General features: G+C 40.2%; 1 protein-coding gene across 9 annotated transcripts in view; it reads left to right on the plus strand.

Moving 5' to 3' along the window:
• The window catches only part of LOC142970547 (inositol 1,4,5-trisphosphate-gated calcium channel ITPR1), a 65733-nt gene that overhangs the window by 1774 nt on the left and 43359 nt on the right, over window positions 1-20600 (plus strand). For all 9 annotated transcript variants that reach the window (XR_012959282.1, XM_076110849.1, XM_076110850.1 and 6 more), the window contains exons 3-15: window positions 2111-2181; window positions 12507-12616; window positions 13208-13294; window positions 14155-14313; window positions 15003-15101; window positions 15885-15968; window positions 16670-16816; window positions 17093-17188; window positions 17421-17465; window positions 18165-18319; window positions 19651-19750; window positions 20124-20284; window positions 20383-20524. Coding sequence is in view for 8 of the 9 variants with exons in the window: in XM_076110849.1 (XP_075966964.1) it covers window positions 2111-2181; window positions 12507-12616; window positions 13208-13294; window positions 14155-14313; window positions 15003-15101; window positions 15885-15968; window positions 16670-16816; window positions 17093-17188; window positions 17421-17465; window positions 18165-18319; window positions 19651-19750; window positions 20124-20284; window positions 20383-20524 (1456 nt within the window). In the remaining variant the exon portion in view is untranslated. The remainder of the gene's footprint in view (window positions 1-2110; window positions 2182-12506; window positions 12617-13207; window positions 13295-14154; window positions 14314-15002; window positions 15102-15884; window positions 15969-16669; window positions 16817-17092; window positions 17189-17420; window positions 17466-18164; window positions 18320-19650; window positions 19751-20123; window positions 20285-20382; window positions 20525-20600) is intronic.

A 20600-nucleotide genomic window follows, 5' to 3' on the forward strand; every position in this document is an offset into this window, starting at 1 on the left:
TGATAAATGGCCAGTTAATGATAAAGTGTGTGTGTGTGAGAGTGTGACAGGTGTGGAGGGCAGATTTGGAGGAAAAATACCAGATTTGTGCTGCGTACAATACTCAATGCTAATGGTTAACCTCTTTTTACAAGCCACTCCATCACCCACACAGTCGCAGCAATGTTGTTGTTGTTGTTTTTAGTTCTACGTCATATTTGAAACACAATAAAAGCAGTTCTGATTTTTTACATGTACGACGCATATTGATCACATACATGATCACTAGAGCATTGATTAATTGGTCTCAACATACAACATAAAGACTCGCACTTGTTGCACTTCCTCTTCTGTCGTGAATGTAAACACCGCAGTAAGAGAAAGTGTGCATTAATGTATTGCTGGTAGAAACTACAATATATTTATATTAAGGTGCCGTATATTGTGTCTAGCATCTCTATCAGGACTCAGCTCAGTGTCCATGACCCCCCCCCCCTCTGCTCATGAATTATGGAATGACCTCCAGCAAAGACACTAGAGACATTGTGGCCTTTCTCAAGTTCCTGTGCTTCCCACGTACACACACACACTCACACATACGAGTGCACATAGGGGGCTCAGTGGTAGAGCAAGGTCGTCCTTCGGTCAGAGGAACGGCGGTTCGATCCCCGGCTCGCCTAGTCCATGTCGATGTGTCCTTGGGCAAGACACTTAACCCCAAATTGCTCCCCCAGGCTTGCGGTGTATGAATGGGTATGTGTACAGTATGTTTAGATGGTCCTGATGGGCACGTGGCACCTCGAAGAAAGAAAGCTCTATAACTTCTCCAGCTGAGCAGCTTTCCAAGTTCCTGTTTTGTAACTGGAGAGAGATCTCTGTGGGGTTACAAATGTTAAAAATCCTGTTTTGTAGCCTGCAACAGGACCTGTTTGACTGGTGTTAAGTACTAGCTGGATTAGAAAATGATGTGCATAGTCCGCTAATGCGGTTGACTGCACACACACATGCTGTTTGGTTTCTTATATTTTCTCACTTTGTATCCAAGTCTGCAGCCTTGTTCCTTGAGGTGTAGAGACCGGAGCAGTAGACAGGTCTGTTTGGACAACTGCAGACATTCCCCGGGAAAAGGCCTGAAATGGATGTGGGATTTGGCCTGTGTCCAGCCAAGTGTTATTCTAAGCCAGTAAAAGTCAAATTTGTCACCAGACATTCCCGCCTGCCCACAGGTCATCTAATCCGGAACGATTTCATTATTGTGTCGCGCATCAATGGAGTATTTATTCTGCAGCTATGCAAGAGGTCTCGGTAAAAGAGGAGTCGAGTTTGGAACATGCTGAAGCTTTTCTTGGGATACTTTGGCCACTACTACTGCATGTTGATCACACCCAAACCAGTCTGCACACAATCCCACAGGGATTATAAAGATGCAGTGGCATACAGTAGCGCATATACCCAAGTCAAATTACAATCTCAAGACATCTCCATAAATGTTTTCAATGGTGCTTCATTGATGAAAATGTTGGCTGATTGATTGATTGATTTGTTTGTCAAATCATTGATTAATTTAGTAGTTTTAGTAATACTTGAAGCTTTTTTGAATATTGAGATCACCGCTTTCTTAAATTTCTTTTTTTGTTTTATATTGCTGTTAGTTAAATCACATTTTAGAACATTTTTGACATTGGATTATTATCAAAAAATGACTCGGAGATGAGTCATTTAGGGTACAACTACAGTAAAAATCAATTATTTATGAATATTCTGCTTTTTTGAATATTCATTTATTGACTCATTGTTTGGTCTATCACACATCACAGTTTTCCAAAATCAAAGCCAAGGTGATATCTTTAAATTTCAGTTTACTATCATGAAATACAAAGAAAGACATTTGACAATCTTTAGCATTATTGCCAAAGAAAATGACTAATGAACAGATTAAGATTATTTTCTTTTCTTTGTCGACTAGTTGTTTCAGCTCAAGAGTAAATAACAAAAACATCATAACTTGCACAAGTTTACTTTATAATTAATGTGTCTAACATAATTAAACGACTTATACGTGAATGTTAACAAGAGGTTAAATAAAATGCCCAGACTTTTGAAACATTATTATGTGTTTTTATATACACAGCTTGGTGGATGACCGCTGTGTCGTCCAACCTGACGCCGGAGACCTCAACAACCCTCCAAAGAAGTTCCGAGGTAAGAAACCCAGTTGACTCCCCTGGTCCTCCTGAGGCCTGACATCACCACACTAACTGCTGTCTGTTTATACTGCTGGCTCTGTGAGAGAGACGCTGCTGAATGTGTTATGCTGTGTTCCTTTGGTGACAGCCACAATGTATCTGCCCACTGGACTTCAAACAGGGGACTGCCGTTGACAATGTTATAATGGTGTGTGAGTGCATGTTGAGCGTGCATGCTTATGCATCCACTCATGTCTTTATAGCGGCGTGTGCACACTTCGCTTGTGGCGGTAGAGGCTGATAGAGAATCAGCTCGGATGTTGATTTGTTGGAAAACGACACGCTTGAAAAGCTGCTTTTTAAACAAAAGCCTTGAGATGCCTCTTTGGGTGAACCTGCTATTATTAGCTCCCATACAGGAAGTGGAACTCACGACCCTCTGTTCTCAGGCTGGAGGTTTATATCTCTGTTGCGAGGTCTGGCCTGACATTGAACAGAGCATATCAGGGTATTGAAGGCTTGTGTGGTATATTTTATGGTACAAAATATAAAAACTGCATTTTTTTCTTGCAACATTATTGGACTTTTGGTGGGTAAATTATGGTTAGTAGATAAAGAAAGTATGTATGACCAAAATACGTTGTGTTTTTTTTTTTTTTTATTGGCTGAAGATCTGTCAAATCCATTGGACTTTGCGATGTCAAGCAGCTTGACTTCAAAGTGTTGTATCAGTTTGACTTTGAAGCTTGATGGAGAGTGAACATTCCACACACGCATTCTCAGGCTTTGCATTTAGGATGCTATCTGCTGTCTCTAGAGTCTAGAGTATAATGATTGCATCGTATTTAGAAAGTTGAACGCTTTGATCTGAGCAGTGCCCACACCGCTCGGCTCTTCAGTGGCTCCCTGGTGTCCCAGGACAGGTTATCATCACCCCCTAGAGACGATGTCACCACGATAAACACCGGCTGCAGACTGACACCTCCGCCTCCTGCAGCAACAAGGAGGACGAGCCTTTTGCTCTCAGTCTTTGTTGCTGTGTGTATTTCTGTCAACTGTCAAGTGTATTCCATAGACCTGGACCAAGGGGTGGGAATAAGTTTCATATACTTTTCCAACATCTCTCTTTCCATCCAAACTATGATCTACATCAGTCACCGTCATACAAGCATAACAATCTACAGTGTGCAGTCATTGTGTTTGTCTGTCTCTGCTGTAAAAGGGCTCTGAAACCATTAGAAGTAGATTAACTCATAGTGATGTAGCTGGACTTTGACAGCACGTTTGTATTTACTGTATGGGACTAGAGGGAGTTTACATCATGCACTATCCAAGCTGTTTGCTGCTGAAATTAGTCATACAAAAAACAAACATGAGCCTATTGGCTCACTTATGCAGGAAGGGTTTCACTAATTACGTCGTCTCCTTTTTAATCTTCCATCCTCCCACACTCTGTTTTCCCTCGACTCACTTATAACACTCATTAAAAGGTACGGTTCACTCGAAGTAAAAGTCCTGTTCTTAATCTGACCCAGCGCAGTGCACTGAATGTCTTTAAATTATGGCAGGATATCTTGTAGAAGTTTCGACTTGCCATTTTAAATTGAGGTGTTTTTCAATATTTGGGCAACAAATAAACACAAAAATGAAATTGTGGCTAAAGCTGTGTGTTCAAGAGATGTATTTGTAACAGCATGTCTCTACAACACGTTGGTAAGTCCTTTACCATGTCAGCTGGTCTTGACCAGAAGGGGCCTTCATGTCACTGTGAGAGGCCTCTGGATGTCTACCAGATGTAAAGATGGAGACTATAGGATCATATGGTAAAGGATAACTAGAAGAGGTTACAGTGAAGACAAATAGTCTGTAATGTAATATGAGATCACCATTTTTAGGGACAGTAACCAGCTGCTTTACTGCATGACAGCACACTCATCATGGGGAGTACTACTCAGCATGTTAAACTCGTTGTGTGATGTCTGCGGCTCTGAATGAGCTTCATCAAGTTTGACGAAGCAATGCTTGATGTTTCCATCAGTACTATCTCAGCCTGGAGACTGCAACATTTATAACTGAAAGCCTGCGACACAAAGTGGAGGTGTGGAGTTTGAGAGATGTGTCCTTTAACAGGAACGGAGGATCTGATGAATATGCTTTTGGTTGCATTATGGGAAATGTAGTGTTTGGAGCTTTACCCATATTAGGGACTAAAAGTCAGAATTTCCAGTGAGCCCTGATGCTTCAGTTTTAACCATTTTAGCTTGTTTTGACATTGCCTCTTTTGGCATAAGAAACAGCCCGTGTGCTCTTGAAGGGAGGTATTTACTGAATTTAAGTGAGGTTTGCAAAGAAAGATCCTAGAAATGAATGTCGCAAGTATTAGCACAGGGCACTTAGTTTTTATTGTATGCGTCTCATGTCACCTGCAGAGGGCTTCAAGTCAATAGAACTTTTCAAAGCAGACATTATGACTCCTCAAAGACAGGTGTAATTAACAACATTAATGATGGCTGCTTTCCATGTAATTGTTTCAGGGTTCTGGTATGATGCATGCTGGGTCACTGGTAAATGTAACCGGGCCATCACTCATGCAAAATGTTTTTCCCAATTCCATAATTTCTTACTAAAACTGCGTACTGTATTCCAATCTTTATAGTATACTGCTGCAGTTGCAGTGGATATTTTCACATGAGGCGGTAGGAAAAACAGGTGTAAATTCTGAAGTATATAATGGTGACATTTTATTTACATCACAGTCATTTTTTAGCTACTTCAGTTTCAGGGTTGTGGTGTTTTGCATGATGACACGCTGTCACACTGGCGTGGTGTACTTGAGTAGAACAGCCGTTTTATGTTATTCGCAACCTGTGTTTTCCCAACTGTGACACGTCAAAACGTCTGCTGCGACTTTACGCTGCTGCTGATTAAGCTCCACAAAGAAAGTGCTAAATGTCTCTCCAAAGATGTTTTCTTCTTTTTTCATTCTATCCGGGTCTTTCTGGAGCCGTCTCACTACTATTTGCCATTCATCTTCTGTTCAAGCTGTGACATGGGCCTCTGATTCCCTTGTGCATTGCATTGTGGGACAGTTGTGTACATCAAGAGCACACTCAAAAATCAAGCATTTGACTTTGTCACTTTCCAGTGTGAGGACATATACCTGCTTAGAATCAGTATGTGGTATAGGATATTTGTTTTTATTGTTGTTCCATTGATATCTGTCGAGGGTTAGGGTTGCAGACTGGAACTTGCCACAGATGTGTCAAACATATCTACAACCAAACAAGAAAACCGTTTTTTCCTTGTTTAAACATCCATCTTTTCCTCCTTGTTTGGGACGCCTCCTCCGGTGTCTGAGAGTGAGACAGTTGTGCAGAGATAATCCTCCGTAGTGGACGCTATAAGGGCTCAAGGCCAGAATAAGGCCTTATTTTGTCATTGCTGAGGTATGCATAACATTTCCTCCGAATATAAACACAAGCACCCTCCACAAAATCACACTCTCACTCATGTAGTCTGTGTGCACGCTGTGTGTACGCTGAGACATCAGGAGCCTTGCTTTGTATTTCACGAGGACAGTATTTGAAATGTCATCTCACACACACACACAAGCCTACACACACTCAGTGTGAGGTACAAAATGCACTTTTTATTAGTTGTTTAAAATAATCCTCTTTCAGATTATTTGTGATTTCATAGGTTTGACATACCAGGTGTCTCATTTGAAGTTGCTGATGGTGGCAGCTCTTTCGGTTGTGTCATGAAGTAATTGTCCTTAAATCATTAATCGCCATCCCCGCTTCTGTTTGTGGTACGTTCACATATTAATAGAACATACTTTGTCTGAGTGGTTTATTGTTGCAAAATGTATAAAGCATTCAATTCCTTTTTTTAATAAAAGCTGAAAAATAACAATTCATATCCAAGCTCTATGCAACTTAGTATTATAATGTTGGTAATTGGCCGTTTTTGTTCATTTTTTTTAGGAGGTGAACACTGTGGGTATGCATTTACAAAATCTTAAGGGAAAAAAAACATTTAAACCTCATGAACCTTTAAGCATTTACTCCTTGCCACCCCCGTCTGTTGTCAGCCCAAACCGCTGTTGCTGTCAGAGACACACTGCAGACTAGTTGGGTGGTTCATCTGAGATAAACACCAGGAACAGTTTTTTCTTTAGTCCCTTCCTCTATGACCACATATATTGCATTCCTGTCTATTGAGAGAGAGAAAAGGTATTGCAGGAAACGGGGAAGTTGTTGTCAGTAGACCCATTTATTGTCTTAGATGCACTACTAGGTGATTAGTTGCTTCCTCTATGATCTCTTCAACAGGATAAGAACCTTGGAGGTTCTTATACAAGCCAGATCATTGTTGATTTAACACAGGCTAGAAGAAGTATTATGCAATGTGTTTCTCTCGGTCCCTGGCCAGACCGATGTTGTCTAATTACTGCAGGGAAGAGTAGCTCAGATCTCTTGCAGAGGTAACAGCAGGCCTCCCTGCTCGTGTTTGGACACTGATGACTCCTTCGTAATTTGCACATGTCGCTGCTTTTATATCAGGATAGCAGACGATGTCGATGAGATCCAAATTTGAATTTCAGGATCTTTACTTGGTCTGCACTTGAAACCGTGACCATATAAAATTGTGCACCATTGTGAATTATGCAGCCCTACACAGAGGATCTAATTGAAAGTTGTTGTGTGTGTTGTTGCTCCTCTTACAATATCGGATTATTATGTGCTCCAATTAAAAACGGCCCCACAGGTTCAGTAAATCATCTCTGTTGACTTAACATGGTCTCAGTAGTTCTTGTGGTCGCCCCGGCTACAAGCATCTTCCTCCTGATCCTCTCATATCTGGTGACGTTTGTCACTGACTGCAGGATTTCTTTTATTAGCTTTTTGTTGAAAGAGCTGGTGTTAGTGATCTCTCTGAGTCATCTGCAGGCCTTGTGCAAGACCACTCAAAGCAGTATTGCATGCATACCGCTGAAAGACAAGGTTCATGAACTCATTTAAAGCTCCATCCAAACATTTAAGTCACACTTAAGTCACAAAAAACGAGGACTTGAGACTTGGCTTGGACTCCCTGAAAAGCTGACCTGACTAGAGAGCAAGAACAAATAAAACGGCTCTCCATAACCACCCATAAACGGCTAAATGCCATTTTTCGATATATATATTTTTTTCTTCTTTTTTTTTAATGCATTAAACAAATAAGATATAACCTGTTAATTAGTGTGCTTTGCCAGTGCTGGAAGGTGAATTATCTTACCCTCCAGAAAGAGCCAGGCCTTTTGTTTCCAAGCTGCCGGCTGTAGTTTGATAATGAACAGACAGACATTAGAGTAAGAGAGTCGATCTTATTACTTTTGCTCTAACGCTTCAATGCGCTTCAATTTCATATTGTGTTGATTTTGGCAGTCCCTGTGGACAAAAGTAGTGTTTCAAGTACCAGATTCCCTTTAGAAAACCTATTTATTTTGACTGCTGCAGAGGGTCAGTCCTGATTGTGGTTCTTGCATGCCTCAAGTCCCTTCAGCGGGCCCAGCAATATGGCCTGGGTCTCCAGCAGCGTGGTGTCTGTGTTTGCTTCCAGCGGGCACCAGTGGAGCAGCAAGGCAAAGCTCTGCTTCTGGCCGGAAGAAGAGACGCTGCTGACGGGCGCTGATCTCTTACCTCCCGCCTGATCTGGGTCTGTCTCGACTGGGTCTGTCTCGACCCAGATCAGGCTGCCATTGGCCCTGCTGGAGTCTTAAGCTGAAGGAGTTTCTGGTGAACCTGACCCGATGGCACGCGTTAAGAATAACTATATAGAAATAGTCAAATTTTCTCGCTGATTTTCTCGTTTACTTAAGTAGGTCATAAAGAGGCATCAGTATCAAATTGAGAACATTTCATAACCAGTTTAAAAAATCCTTACAGTACCTTCAAGCAGACACTCCTTTGGTACTGCGCTTCATACGCTGGACATCCTAATGTATGTGGCACAGTTGGAAAACAACTTTATGTCCTTAGTTTGGGTCAAGTTCCAAAAACGTTTGATGCTACGCTAGCCATAAAGCAACTCAATGGTGATGACATCATCAGGATTATTTTCTCAGACTCCCTCCAGAGACACAGATGACGTTATACAGCCGTTTGTCAAAGTGAAGTTGGTTGAGTGCCCCTTTTTAGCTTTAGGCCTGTGCAATGAAAAGACTTGGTGTCAGCTCTGTAAAAATAACTATAAACATAGATAAGCATATAGAGGCCTAAAAACTTTAAATGTGCTTGCAGTTTCCTTAAAAGACTTGTGACTTGCCCTAAAAGACTTGAGACGTACAAACGGTACTTGTAATGTTTATAGTTTTCATCATGCGTATACTTCAGTGCTACATGATTTCAGATTTTCAGATCAGCATTTGTAAGAGCACGTGGGGCAGCTAGCTACTATCAAAGATGTTCTTTGTTTATAAACTCAAATAGATATTTGAGTGCTCAACCTGATGTTTATGGGGTGGGGGTTCCGGTAAAATAAGACTGTTTAAAGTTGGAGGAATGTTAATGAATCATTCCAGTTTTCTGCCCTCTGGACCAACCCCACCACTTCTCCTGCCCAGTGATCCCAGAAGGAATTCTCAACCCACATGTCAGTTCCACTGAACTGACATGTTTCCTCTCCCAGCTGACTGGGATTAAAGGCAAACGTTCAGTGCCGGCTGATCGTCTGTCAGACGCTGAACTCATATTGCAGCTGTGATTGTGTGTTTAGAGTTTGATAAAAATGTCTGCGTCGAATGATAGAGAAGCTCACTTGATAGACAAGAGCTCCTAGTGTACGCGTGTGTTCATTTGTCTTTTTAGATAGTTTTTTTGAGCACTGTATGCTTTAACTTGATAGAGGTAGTGGAGAGAGAAGGGCAATGTTGGCCTTCGGTGTTTGCACATGCTAGTTTGATCCAGTTCAGGTGTAAATTAACTTGAGTTTCAACTACTTGTGTTATGTGGGACGCACTAAAATGCATTTACTCAGCAAATCGGTCCACTTCTATTCTTGTCCACCCTCTGTCCACCCTCTCTCTGTTTTACATTCTTTCACTGTCTTCCTGTATTCCTCATTTCTCTTTCATTTCTTGTTCCCTGCTGTTGTAGCTGTATTTAAGGTCAGACTAAAGTAAACCATATCTGATGAGGGCCTGAAAGGGTGGGGGTGGGGGGGGGGGGGATTTAAAAGATATAGACCATTAACTGGGAGGGAGTGGGTGGTGTGTGAAATGGTTTGAGGAATTCAGAAAGTAGAAGGAGGGATGACAGAATATGGAGGGGAGAGGATAGGGAGTCCCCACCCTCTTCTCTCTCCCTCTGTCATCCCACTCCCCTTCTCTTGGCTGACCTTATTTGGTCATGTTACTGTGGCTATAGCAGGAGGACAGAGAGAGAGAGAGAGAGAGAGAGTGAGTGTGTGTGTGAAAGAGAAAGGGGGAAGGATGGACGGATTGTTCTTTTTTTCTTCTCTTTTCGCCCTCTCAGAATAGAGAGCTTTGGTCTGATGAGAGATGAAGTCAGAGGAAAGTCAGGACTCAGAGGGAGGAGTCGCTGATGGGCAGAAGTTTAACTCTGCGGGGGAAATTGTCATTGTAGTTAATGTGCTCTGGTTAACCGTAAGCGAAACTAAACTTTCAGCCATGGGTAAAAGTGTCTGTGTGCTTCAGTTTGCACTCGTCGTGCAGCTTGATACAGAAGAGGAAGTCCTCTGGGACAGAAGAGGAACTCCGTTATTCTAAAACTGTGTCCACATGCAAATTGAGGAAACGTTTTCCCTGCTGGCTAGTTTCTACGGTATCTATGAAAATGAGCAGCACAATCAGAGTCTTGCTGACGACAGCATCGTCTCATGGTTGCTGCAGTTACGAACTTTGACTGACCATGATTTATGCTGTGTCACATCAAAACACACACACACACACACACACACACACACACACACACACACACACACACACACAGAGGTTATTGTGTGCTGTCCCTTAGTCTAACCACAGGATGTAACTACATATTACTATACTTGTATATGGGTCATTGACAAAGAAGGCTTCTAAAAAGGTAATTTAAAAAATTATCTTCAAAATGGATGTAATGCATATTTTTGTGTCTGGAAAAATGTGGTGAAACAAGTCTAAGTTGTGAACCAACTTTTCAAAGTATTTTAAATCGTTTTTAACAGTATTTTTTTAACTTCACAGGCTAAAAAATGTCAGGTGGCGCAACCACATATTTATAAAGAAATGTATATTTTCCTAATATTTATTCAAACTGAAATTTTTGACAAGTATCCCTTAGAGTGTCTACTGTGTCTAACACATCGTATTTTGTGGTTGTGTTTTATATATATATACAATAATTTATCATAATTGCGTTCTCTTGGCCAGGTATTTAGTATATTTAACTTTTGATTTTACATTTAAACAGAGAAACATAATAATACAAATATACAAATGAATACATTCAATAGTTCTTCACATCATATTAAGCAAAAACAAATTCACTTTAACCTATTATTCATTTCTTTAAATTAATATTTTACCTGGTCGCACCACCATGACATTTATCAGTTGTGCCACCTGACAATATTAGTAATCACAGGAAATATGCAGACAATTTGCATTTTGTTTTCAAATACAACAACATGCTTTTAGTTAACAGACTCTTTTTAAGTAAAAGAAGTAAATATTTCATAGTAATCATGTTTAGCACATAACTGGAACAGGCAAAACCACAGTCGCTTCCGCCTGGGCTGTTGCAGCTTCTACCTCATTGTGGCAATGTTTTGCACACACTCCATACAGGACTTGTTGTCTGCTCCCTGCGTTGTGCTGGTTTTGCTTTACTTGACAGTGGCATCCTTCATAGTTAAAAAATATTCATTAATATCATAAAAAATAGTTTGACAGTGTATAATATCGTTAAGTTAACACTGTTAAACTTTTGAAAAAAATTGTAAATAATGTTAGAGCTTTAAATATAATATCATAGAGTAACATTCTTTGCAGTTGCACCACCTGCCTTACTGGTTGCGCCACCTGCCATTTGCAACCAATTTGAAATTAAACAGGCATCTACTAGGACACTAGCATTAGCTTTTGTTCTTGCTAACAACTTCATACATATACATTTAAAATAGAATAAAGACATTTATGATAAAATAACATTTTTCTAGTTTTACATTGGTTGTACCATCCTGACATGGAAAGTGAACCACTCTACCTATAAGTTGAAAGTAGCTGTTTTTATCAATATTCAAAAGAGATATAAACACATTTTCACTCTGCTATAAAGGTCATTTGAGGTCCTCTTGATGATGCAATATCCTGTTTACTGTTTTCCACTTTAATTTTATCATAAAAGTCCCATCTTTACAGCTGTGCCACCCTGACATTTGAGAACATTCAAATTGCTGGACAAAAGTTTTTAAATTATCGCAACAGCTTAAAACTATTGGTATTTGTAAAAATTTGGTTTATTGGTTTATTTGAATCGTTTCAACAATAAAAGCATGCCAGAGTATTTTATTTTGAATTTATTATCATTTAAATACCTTTTTTAATAGTTTTCTTAGTCTGTTCATCTGCTAGGACGGGTGCACCGCCTGACATTTTCAGGGTTTGAGAAGCCAAAACATAAAATAATATATATCGTTTGATTGTACTGAAAATGTATCAAAACTAGATAGGTTTTATAGAATGAAATTATATATGTCACGAATTGATACAATTATTTTAAAAGGAAATGGTGGACTCGGACACAAAAATATGCATGTCATGTCATTGACCCACATATGGCCGAGTGCACACACACACACGTCCACGAACACAAACGCATGCTTTCCTGTCCGTCGTTACTGCTCCCTGAGGCAGACAAAGCCATTCTGGAGAATAGTGAATATCTTTTTAAAGGGCAAGCACACACACACACACACACACACACACACACACACACACACACACACACACAAGTTCACAGAGAAGAGTGTGTGAAAATAGTGTGTTTATACTGTTTGGTTATGAGGTCTTTAAATACATCACTTGACATGTGAGAGAGGGGTCGTTCATTAAGTTGAGCCTGTTGTGTATTTTTCATCTGTGTTTATTGAACATCTTGTATCGTCTTGTTTTAGCAACTGAGCTGTTGCTGTGACTCGTCTCCCACACTGTAGCACCGACAACTTCAGGCTTCATTCACAACAGCGCATCGACATAATTCTTCCCAATCTGTCTGTCTTCCTCCATCTCTGTTTTTCTACGTACTGATCTCTATCCATGCATCTTTGTCTCTGTATTTCTTTCTCTCTTTCTAGACTGTCTGTTCAGACTGTGTCCCATGAACCGCTACTCTGCCCAGAAGCAGTTCTGGAAAGCGGCAAAGCCTGGAGGGAACACGGACACGGTGCTCCTCAACAAGCTCCATGTAAGTGACAACATGCCCCCCCCCCCCCCCTTCAGTCACACCACACACCAGTGCACTAACACCACACACAGACCTGTCGTCGGGACTCAGAAGTCTAGAATTTGATCTTCAAATTTAAATGGTAGATTTGGTCGTAACTGAATGCCAAGCTGCACAGTGAATGTGGAAATGTTCACTCTGGACTACAGTTTAAAATTTTACCTCAGCAAATATACATAATAACTTTATAAGCTGCTCTTAAAGTCCTTTTATAGTCATTTCACTCCTACTGTCCTACCTTTCTGCCCTCTACACTCCGCTTTCTCTCTTTCTGCTTTGGTACAATACCATTTAAAGCAATCTGCTATCTGACCACCGAGTCATAAAATGAAAGACCGCAATCTTTCCTGCGTTTTCATGGAGACGTGGGCCAGCACAGACGTGTGCTTTTGGCTAACAAACTTATTCTTGTACTTTTTGTTAGCTGCTAACCAATCAGATGACTTCTGACCACATCACTGTGTATGACTGTTATCAATGAACAATGTTGCAGTTAGTGGGTGTGATAATTAATCCTTTTCATATTCCTTTTTATCTCATTCTGCGTTCCAGCATGCAGCTGACTTGGAGAAAAAGCAAAATGACTCTGAAAACAAAAAGCTGCTTGGAACAGTAATTCAGTACGGGAATGTCATTCAGGTTTGTTCCTCTGAAATGGTCTTTATCTTCTTGGTATTTATTCAGATGAGATACCATGTGTTTAGACTGCCACAATGTTTTTGATTAAACTAAGATGGCTCTGACATGGATAGTGATGGAGGTGATTTAATCTTAAATTTGAAATATGCCTCAACCTTAATCCATGTTGAGCGTGCTCCCCAACATTAACCCTTAAATAAAAAATGAAAACCATAAATTGCGTGTTCCATGATTAAAATGTTGTGAACTTTGACACAGTCCCAATGAAAATGAAAGAGGCTGAAACCTCCTGCAGTCATAGTCAAACCGCTCATTTTAATAATACAAATGCACCGTAAAGCATCCTGATCAGAGAATACTGGAAGCACGATCATCCATCAGCAATACGCTGCTGGAGGCCGCGCTTGCGTCTGAGCTGAAGGAGTTCCTGATGAACATGCATAATTTCTTCAGATTTTTGCCTGGAATTCGACCCGGTGGTGCCGATGACAAGCATTAAGAATAACTACAAAGAAATAGACAATCTTCTCACTGATGGTTTAGTTATGTAGGTCATATAGAGGCAGCAGTATTACACTGAGACTGTTTCATAACCAGTTAAAAGTTCCGCACAGTAACTTTGAGTAAGAAAGTGACTTTCAGTGTAGTTCTGCAGGCAATCCCTGTTTGGATTTATCTTACCTGTTGTGTGACATTGGTTTACTAAATAACACTTATGGCAGTTAGTTTCTACGAGTGCCCTAAATGCAAGCTGCTTTCTTCAAGTCAGTACACTGTTAGAAGCACTTACTTCTTACCTAACATTTCTGCATGTCTGTTTGTTTGTATTTGTGTTATCTTGACTTTTTTTTTCTGCTCAGCTCCTCCACCTGAAGAGCAACAAATACCTGACGGTGAACAAGCGTCTGCCTGCGCTGTTGGAGAAGAACGCCATGAGGGTGATGTTGGACACCGCTGGAAATGAGGGCTCCTGGTTCTACATCCAGCCATTCTACAAGCTACGCTCCATCGGGGACAGTGTGAGTCATCATATGTACACGTCTGTGGGAGGGGTGCGTTGTGGAAATCACCATGCTGTGTGTCACCAATGTCGGGCAAAGCAAAGGACGGAATCATGCCTGGGATGATATGTATTTAGCATTTTAAAATATGTGTACATTTTTAAATATAGTAACAGTAGGCCACTTCTCTTTTTAAAATGTAGTTGCTCATTTACATATTCAGAAGTACATTAGTATGATAAGGTTAAGACTGCAGAATAAAGGTCCAAACCTCAAGAGCACAAGTCCTCTTTACCTAAGCCTCAATGCGAGGCCTCTCGCTGATCACACATATCCCCGGATGGACCTGTGCCAGCACCCAATTGGTGTTTATCTCATCACAAAGCTCTTGTTGGCACCAGCTCGTCTTCCCTCAAGCAGGAAGTAGTGGGCTGGTGCCCAAGGACAAAATGAACCACAGCCAGGACCGGACTTCTCTGCTAAACTCCTCTTAAATTAGGCATGGCACAAGGCCTAAGCAGCAGGCCTTGGATTAAAAAAAACTCAAATTGAAGGCACTCCATCCCTGCTGAGAAAAGACACAGGGACAGTAGCATGCAAATAGATACTGATGCTCTCTGAACCACTACAGATTCAATGTTTAGTACATTCCTCTATATATTAACATATTTGTATTTAGTTGTGTCTGTTTTTGCGTGTGATTGCAGGTGGTGATCGGGGACAAAGTGGTCCTTAACCCAGTGAATGCTGGTCAGCCGCTCCATGCCAGCACACACCAGCTAGTGGATAATCCAGGATGCAACGAGGTTTGGCTGAGCTGTTGCAACTCCTCGTCACTCCTCAGATGTTTCTGTGGGAGTGTTAGAAACTAATCGCAGCTTTTTTTTCTCATAGCCGCTGCTTGGTTATTAGCTGTCTGATGTGAAACACTATGACATTGTTTTCCTGCCTTCTAAATTTAGCACAGTTAAGGACTGGGCCATTTGGAAGGTCGTCCTGTTTCTCTCTTACAACTAAACTGCTCTCAGCTACTAACAACATATTTTATCAAAGTGCCTAACAGTGTGGTCTGTTTTGGAGCAGTTGTGCATTTTTTTTTTCCTGTTTACCGAGCGTGAGTCACGCTCACAAATTTTGTATTAATGGTTCTGCAAGAAGTTTAAAGAATATGTAAGAATGAAAGCACAAATCATTGATGTTTATGACATCAAGTGGCAATTTAACAAAGGAAAGAAGTTACACATTTTTCAATGTTCAACTTATTATACTTCTAAGTAGACAAACATGGGAAAGTTCTTAAACTGTTCTTTCTGCTGCATTGACAGTCGAGGTGGATTTATTTTATATACAATCTTTTTTTTATTTTATTAGGCAACGTATCAATCTTTTGACCATTTTTTTTGTGCTCTTAGCCTCTTTTTAAAAAAGAAAGTCATCCATGATTTTGTCTCAGCAGGCACTGAGGAAAAAATAAAACTCCACAAACACGAAACTATCCCTTTTTAATTTTGCCAGGGTTGTTGTGTGCTGCAAGGCTACCAGGAGATTAAACCTGCAGTCACATCGAGCTCTGATTGTTTGTTTTTCAGGTGAACTCGGTCAACTGTAACACCAGCTGGAAGATTGTCTTGTTTATGAAATGGGGCGACAACCAAGAGATCATCCTAAAAGGGGTTTGTAGCTACAAACAACAAAAAATTATTTTATTATGTTTTTAAAAACGTGGTAAAAAACACATTTATATCGAATACAAAAGATGTTTAAACACACGTACAATAAATGAAAAGTCAAGTAAAACAATGTAGAGAAAACAAGGGGAAATATAACACTAGCAGAGGTTATTATGTTTCTTTCCAACATTTATAAAACTCTCTTACATACTCTCATTTTCTTGCAAGAGGTGTTATATAATGTCTCTCATCATAGCTGAGTGGGCGGGTTGCTTTGTTTGTTTTCAGTTCAGTGTTATTTGTGTACAGTATGTGCTTTCAAATGCGATTTTGTTTTGTTGGTTATTCAACAACACCACATTAGGAGCTATAACACCAAAAATGGCCACAGCTACAGTACAGTAGTACTAATGGTCTCTTCAAAATATTTGACAAAATTGTGAATAAATTAATTTTGGGGCACTTTTGGAACATAAGAAGTGGTGAAGCTGGTGTCAGCCCACATTGACCGGATGAGGTCTACAGTGATCTTAATTATTTTGTAAACTGAATCTGGTTTATTACTAGAAATGCATCTTGTGGAATTTGAAACATGCTACGGGCACACAACATTAGATATATAATTTATTAAGTAAGGGTAATTATTTGGCTTTAAGGTTCAGCAGATTATCTTTGACAGTAACAACTGTTCTCCCTCTCTCCAGGGTGACGTGGTACGGTTATTTCATGCAGAGCAGGAGAAATTCCTCACCTGTGATGATCACAGAAAAAAACAATACGTTTTTCTTCGCACTACTGGACGGCAGTCGGCTACCTCGGCAACCAGCAGCAAAGCCCTTTGGGAGATAGAGGTGAGGAGGAATATATTCAGAGCTGGTGGTTTGTAATGTACAGTATGGTGTTGAAATAAAGTAAACAGCGTAGCCACCAGTAAGCTTAAAGTAAGCCTTGCTGGATTCTTCTTTTTTTTTTTTTATCAGTCTTCTCCAGTTTTGTAGGTAAACCATTAATATGTTTCTAATCATTTACATTACAGCATATCGGGTAATTAAGTCCACAGCACCTGTTAAATAAATGTCACCCTATGCATGAGTGTAAGATGTTACTGCTGTTTGCTCTGGTATCAGGTTGTACAGCATGATCCATGTCGAGGGGGGGCAGGCTACTGGAACAGCCTGTTCCGATTCAAACACCTGGCTACTGGACACTACCTGGCTGCAGAGGTCAGTGGAGCACAGATACTGTGTGACTGTGTTTACAACCGGGTAACATTGAGAAAATCAAACGCTGTCGATTGTTTTGTTTTTTTAGATATTTCTATTGCAATTTTGGCAGCATTTATATTAATAAAAAAACGATGTCACTGTAAAGCAGCCTCTAAGACCGGGGAAGAACAGATTCAAATTAAATGTAAGATATTTGGATATTACAGAAAACCACTTTGTCTTTTTGCAGGTGAATCCAGAGTATGAAGAGGAGTGCCTGGAGTACCGCTCCTCAGTAAGTGAGCCATGGGCCAAGACTTGTGTTTTATAGTGGGCAACATTTATATGTCAGCAAGTTTGTCCATTATTGGTTACCTAGTGGTACTAGTATTTCCAGCAGTAGATGGCTGAAATGTATTATTGCAGCTTTAGGTCGTATTACTTCTCAGTCACCAGCAGATGACAGCGTTTCACTGTGAATGCATCTTTCTGGTTGGTGTTTTAGTTGTTTGCCATGGCTCACTGAGTTGGCTGTTACACTCAACGTGAGGCTTTTCACGTCTGCTGGCCAAGTAGTGACAAGTGAACCATCTCACACTCTGTCTGCTCCTGAGTTTATTGCCTTGCTTTTACAGTAAAAAACAAACAAAAAGACAACTTAAAAATGTAACCAAAGCACCTGAAATATGGCCCGATGGCGGATGTACGAAGCAAAAATAAAATAGGCCCTTTAATTTACATTTAAAGCTCTGACTGATTTGATGATGTAATTTAGGTAAGTCTTTTCTGACCACCATTATTGGCTAATTGAATAACGACTGCTACATTTATCTGACTTACAAAAGAAGAAGAAAGTTGTGCTTTTTTGAGAAAAGGGGTCTTTGAACTTAGACATCTATCCTCAGTTATACTGTAGTGAACCTTGTCACTGGTTCACTCTTATTGACACAAATGTGATAGATAATTTGCTTTTTTATTTAACTTTTCCCTTCAGCTGGACTCGGAGCAAGACACCTTAAGAGCCCGTTTGAGACATGTCCAGGACAAAGTCATGTACACCCTTGTGTCTGTACCGGATGGGAATGACATCTCTTCCATATTTGAGCTTGACCCTACGACATTAAGAGGAGGAGACTCACTGGTACCCAGGTAGGAATGCCGTAACGTAAAAGTGGGGAAGTGTTTTCGACCTGCCCAGGCGTGTGTTACATAGAGGAGGTCCATTCCCTGGTGCATCACTCTTTCCACTGAAAACCAAAAGCAGGCGCGTTATAAGTCGGGGGACTTCCACTGTAGATTCAGTCATCTTGTTATATTTGCAGAACAATGAACCATGGAAGGAGTACGTGTGTGTCAATGCTTGTTAATGTAAGAGAGTGTGTGACTTGGTGTTACTCACAGTAGACAGTATCATGCTGGTCTGACGGGTAGAGATCTTTTTCATAGTGGTTACGCAGATAAAGACATTGACACTAATAAATTGCGGCAAACTAATTTCCCAGCATGATCCTTTGTTGTGTGTGAACAGATGTGCTTGTTTGTGGGAAAGATGGATGTCTTTTGCATCAGTGATAAATAATTGTAATTATATAATAGTAATAATTATATTATAATTAATTATTATAAACGACGATGTGTGCATGTGAGCACGTCTTGTTAGAACTTAAAAGTTGTTGTGTATCTTGAATGGCTTATTGCTCGGTGATCAGTCGGTCTGCTGAAGAGGCGTGTGAAGGAAATGTTACAGACCATCATATTATCTTTTGTATGAAAACTTTTAAATGTCATTTGATCATTTAAGATTTAGTGATCTTCATCATAACCGTCAGGAATTGATTGATTTAGTCTTTTGAAGGACAGCAAGTTACACAACAGGACACAACAGATATATTGCTCATGAACTTTAGCTTCACTCTTTGATGGACTGATCTATCAATCTAGCTACACTCTTTCTTCAGTTATGAACTTTTGCTATGCTCTAACACTATTCACTGCACAAACAAACTTCATTTTATTCTAACCAATGAAAGCAAGAAATATTTGGTCTCTTTAATCAGATATAAACATGAAAAGTGAATGAGCCAGACCCAGTTTCAGCATATGTGTGTGTTCCTTTCTTGCAACGTGTTTATGAGTTGTGCAGACAGTGAAAATAACACAGATTTAAATGGCGCCCATTAGTGCACTACTTCACTTTTTTTTTTCCAGTGGAAGGGCACTTTTATCATGTTTTCTTGCCCATTTAGCCACATAGGGGGCACTTTATTTTTTTTAAGGGCATCCAAGAGGGCACTTTTGCAGCATTTTAAATTATTTTTCAAACATGAGGTCCCTGAGTCCAAGCTATATTTTTGTTTTATATTGTAATATAATTAAATTTAATTAAAAAATTTCAGGGATGCCTAAGAATATTGTTGCTGTTTGTAATTTCAAACCTCTATCAACTATCGTCAACCAAAAATATTAAAATGCTTTTTCAGGAACTCCTATGTGCGCCTCAGGCACCTGTGCACAAACACATGGGTTCACAGCACCAACCAACCAATTGACAAGGAGGAAGAAAAGCCCGTCATGCTGCGCGTGAGTGACCGTTCATTCGCACTAATATCTAACAGTGATTGACAATTGACTCAACTGTGCATGATGCTGAGGAGACATTCTGTCTGGGTTTATGAACATTTTTGAATTACTAAAGTGATAAAAATCTAAACCAACTGTTGTCAGCTGAAATGCCTTCTGTGCAAACCTCTTCTTCCCTGCTGTGAAGTTATGGAAGTGTTTCAGAATTAAATATTAAGTTTTTTCACAGTAAATGTACAATTGTAATTTTCATTATGGGTGTCTAGAGTATTTCGGAAGGAATCGAAAGTGAGCCCAGAGACCAATTCTAAGTACTAAAAAAAGATATCGTATCGATTGATGACAAAGCTGTAGATTTATTTTCTGATTCAAGATCGGAACCTCGGCACTGAAAGAGGACAAAGAGGCGTTTGCCATCGTGCCCGTCTCCCCTGCTGAAGTGAGAGACCTTGACTTTGCCAACGATGCCAGTAAAGTGCTAGCCTCTATTGCTGGAAAGCTGGAAAAAGGAACCATCACACAGAATGAGAGGAGGTATGAAATGCATAGCGCTGCCAGATTGCCATATTCTATCAAGAAACAAGATAGTCGTGTGTTATGGCTCTGTCGCTCTCTTTTGTATGTACAATCAGAGCCGTTACCAAGCTACTGGAGGATTTGGTCTTCTTTGTGGTGGATATCCCTAACAACGGACAGGATGTTCTGGAGATCATGGTCAACAAACCCAACAGGGAACGACAGAAACTCATGAGAGAACAGAATATTCTCAAACAGGTAAAGCCTTCATACAGTGAATGTAACATTTTGAACACATTCTTTAGATTACGTTTCCCGTTGAACGTAAACTTGT

The sequence above is a fragment of the Anarhichas minor genome, unplaced genomic scaffold (genome assembly GCF_050575085.1).
Source record: "Anarhichas minor isolate MPS153535 unplaced genomic scaffold, ASM5057508v1 ptg000043l, whole genome shotgun sequence".
NCBI lineage: Eukaryota > Metazoa > Chordata > Actinopteri > Perciformes > Anarhichadidae > Anarhichas > Anarhichas minor.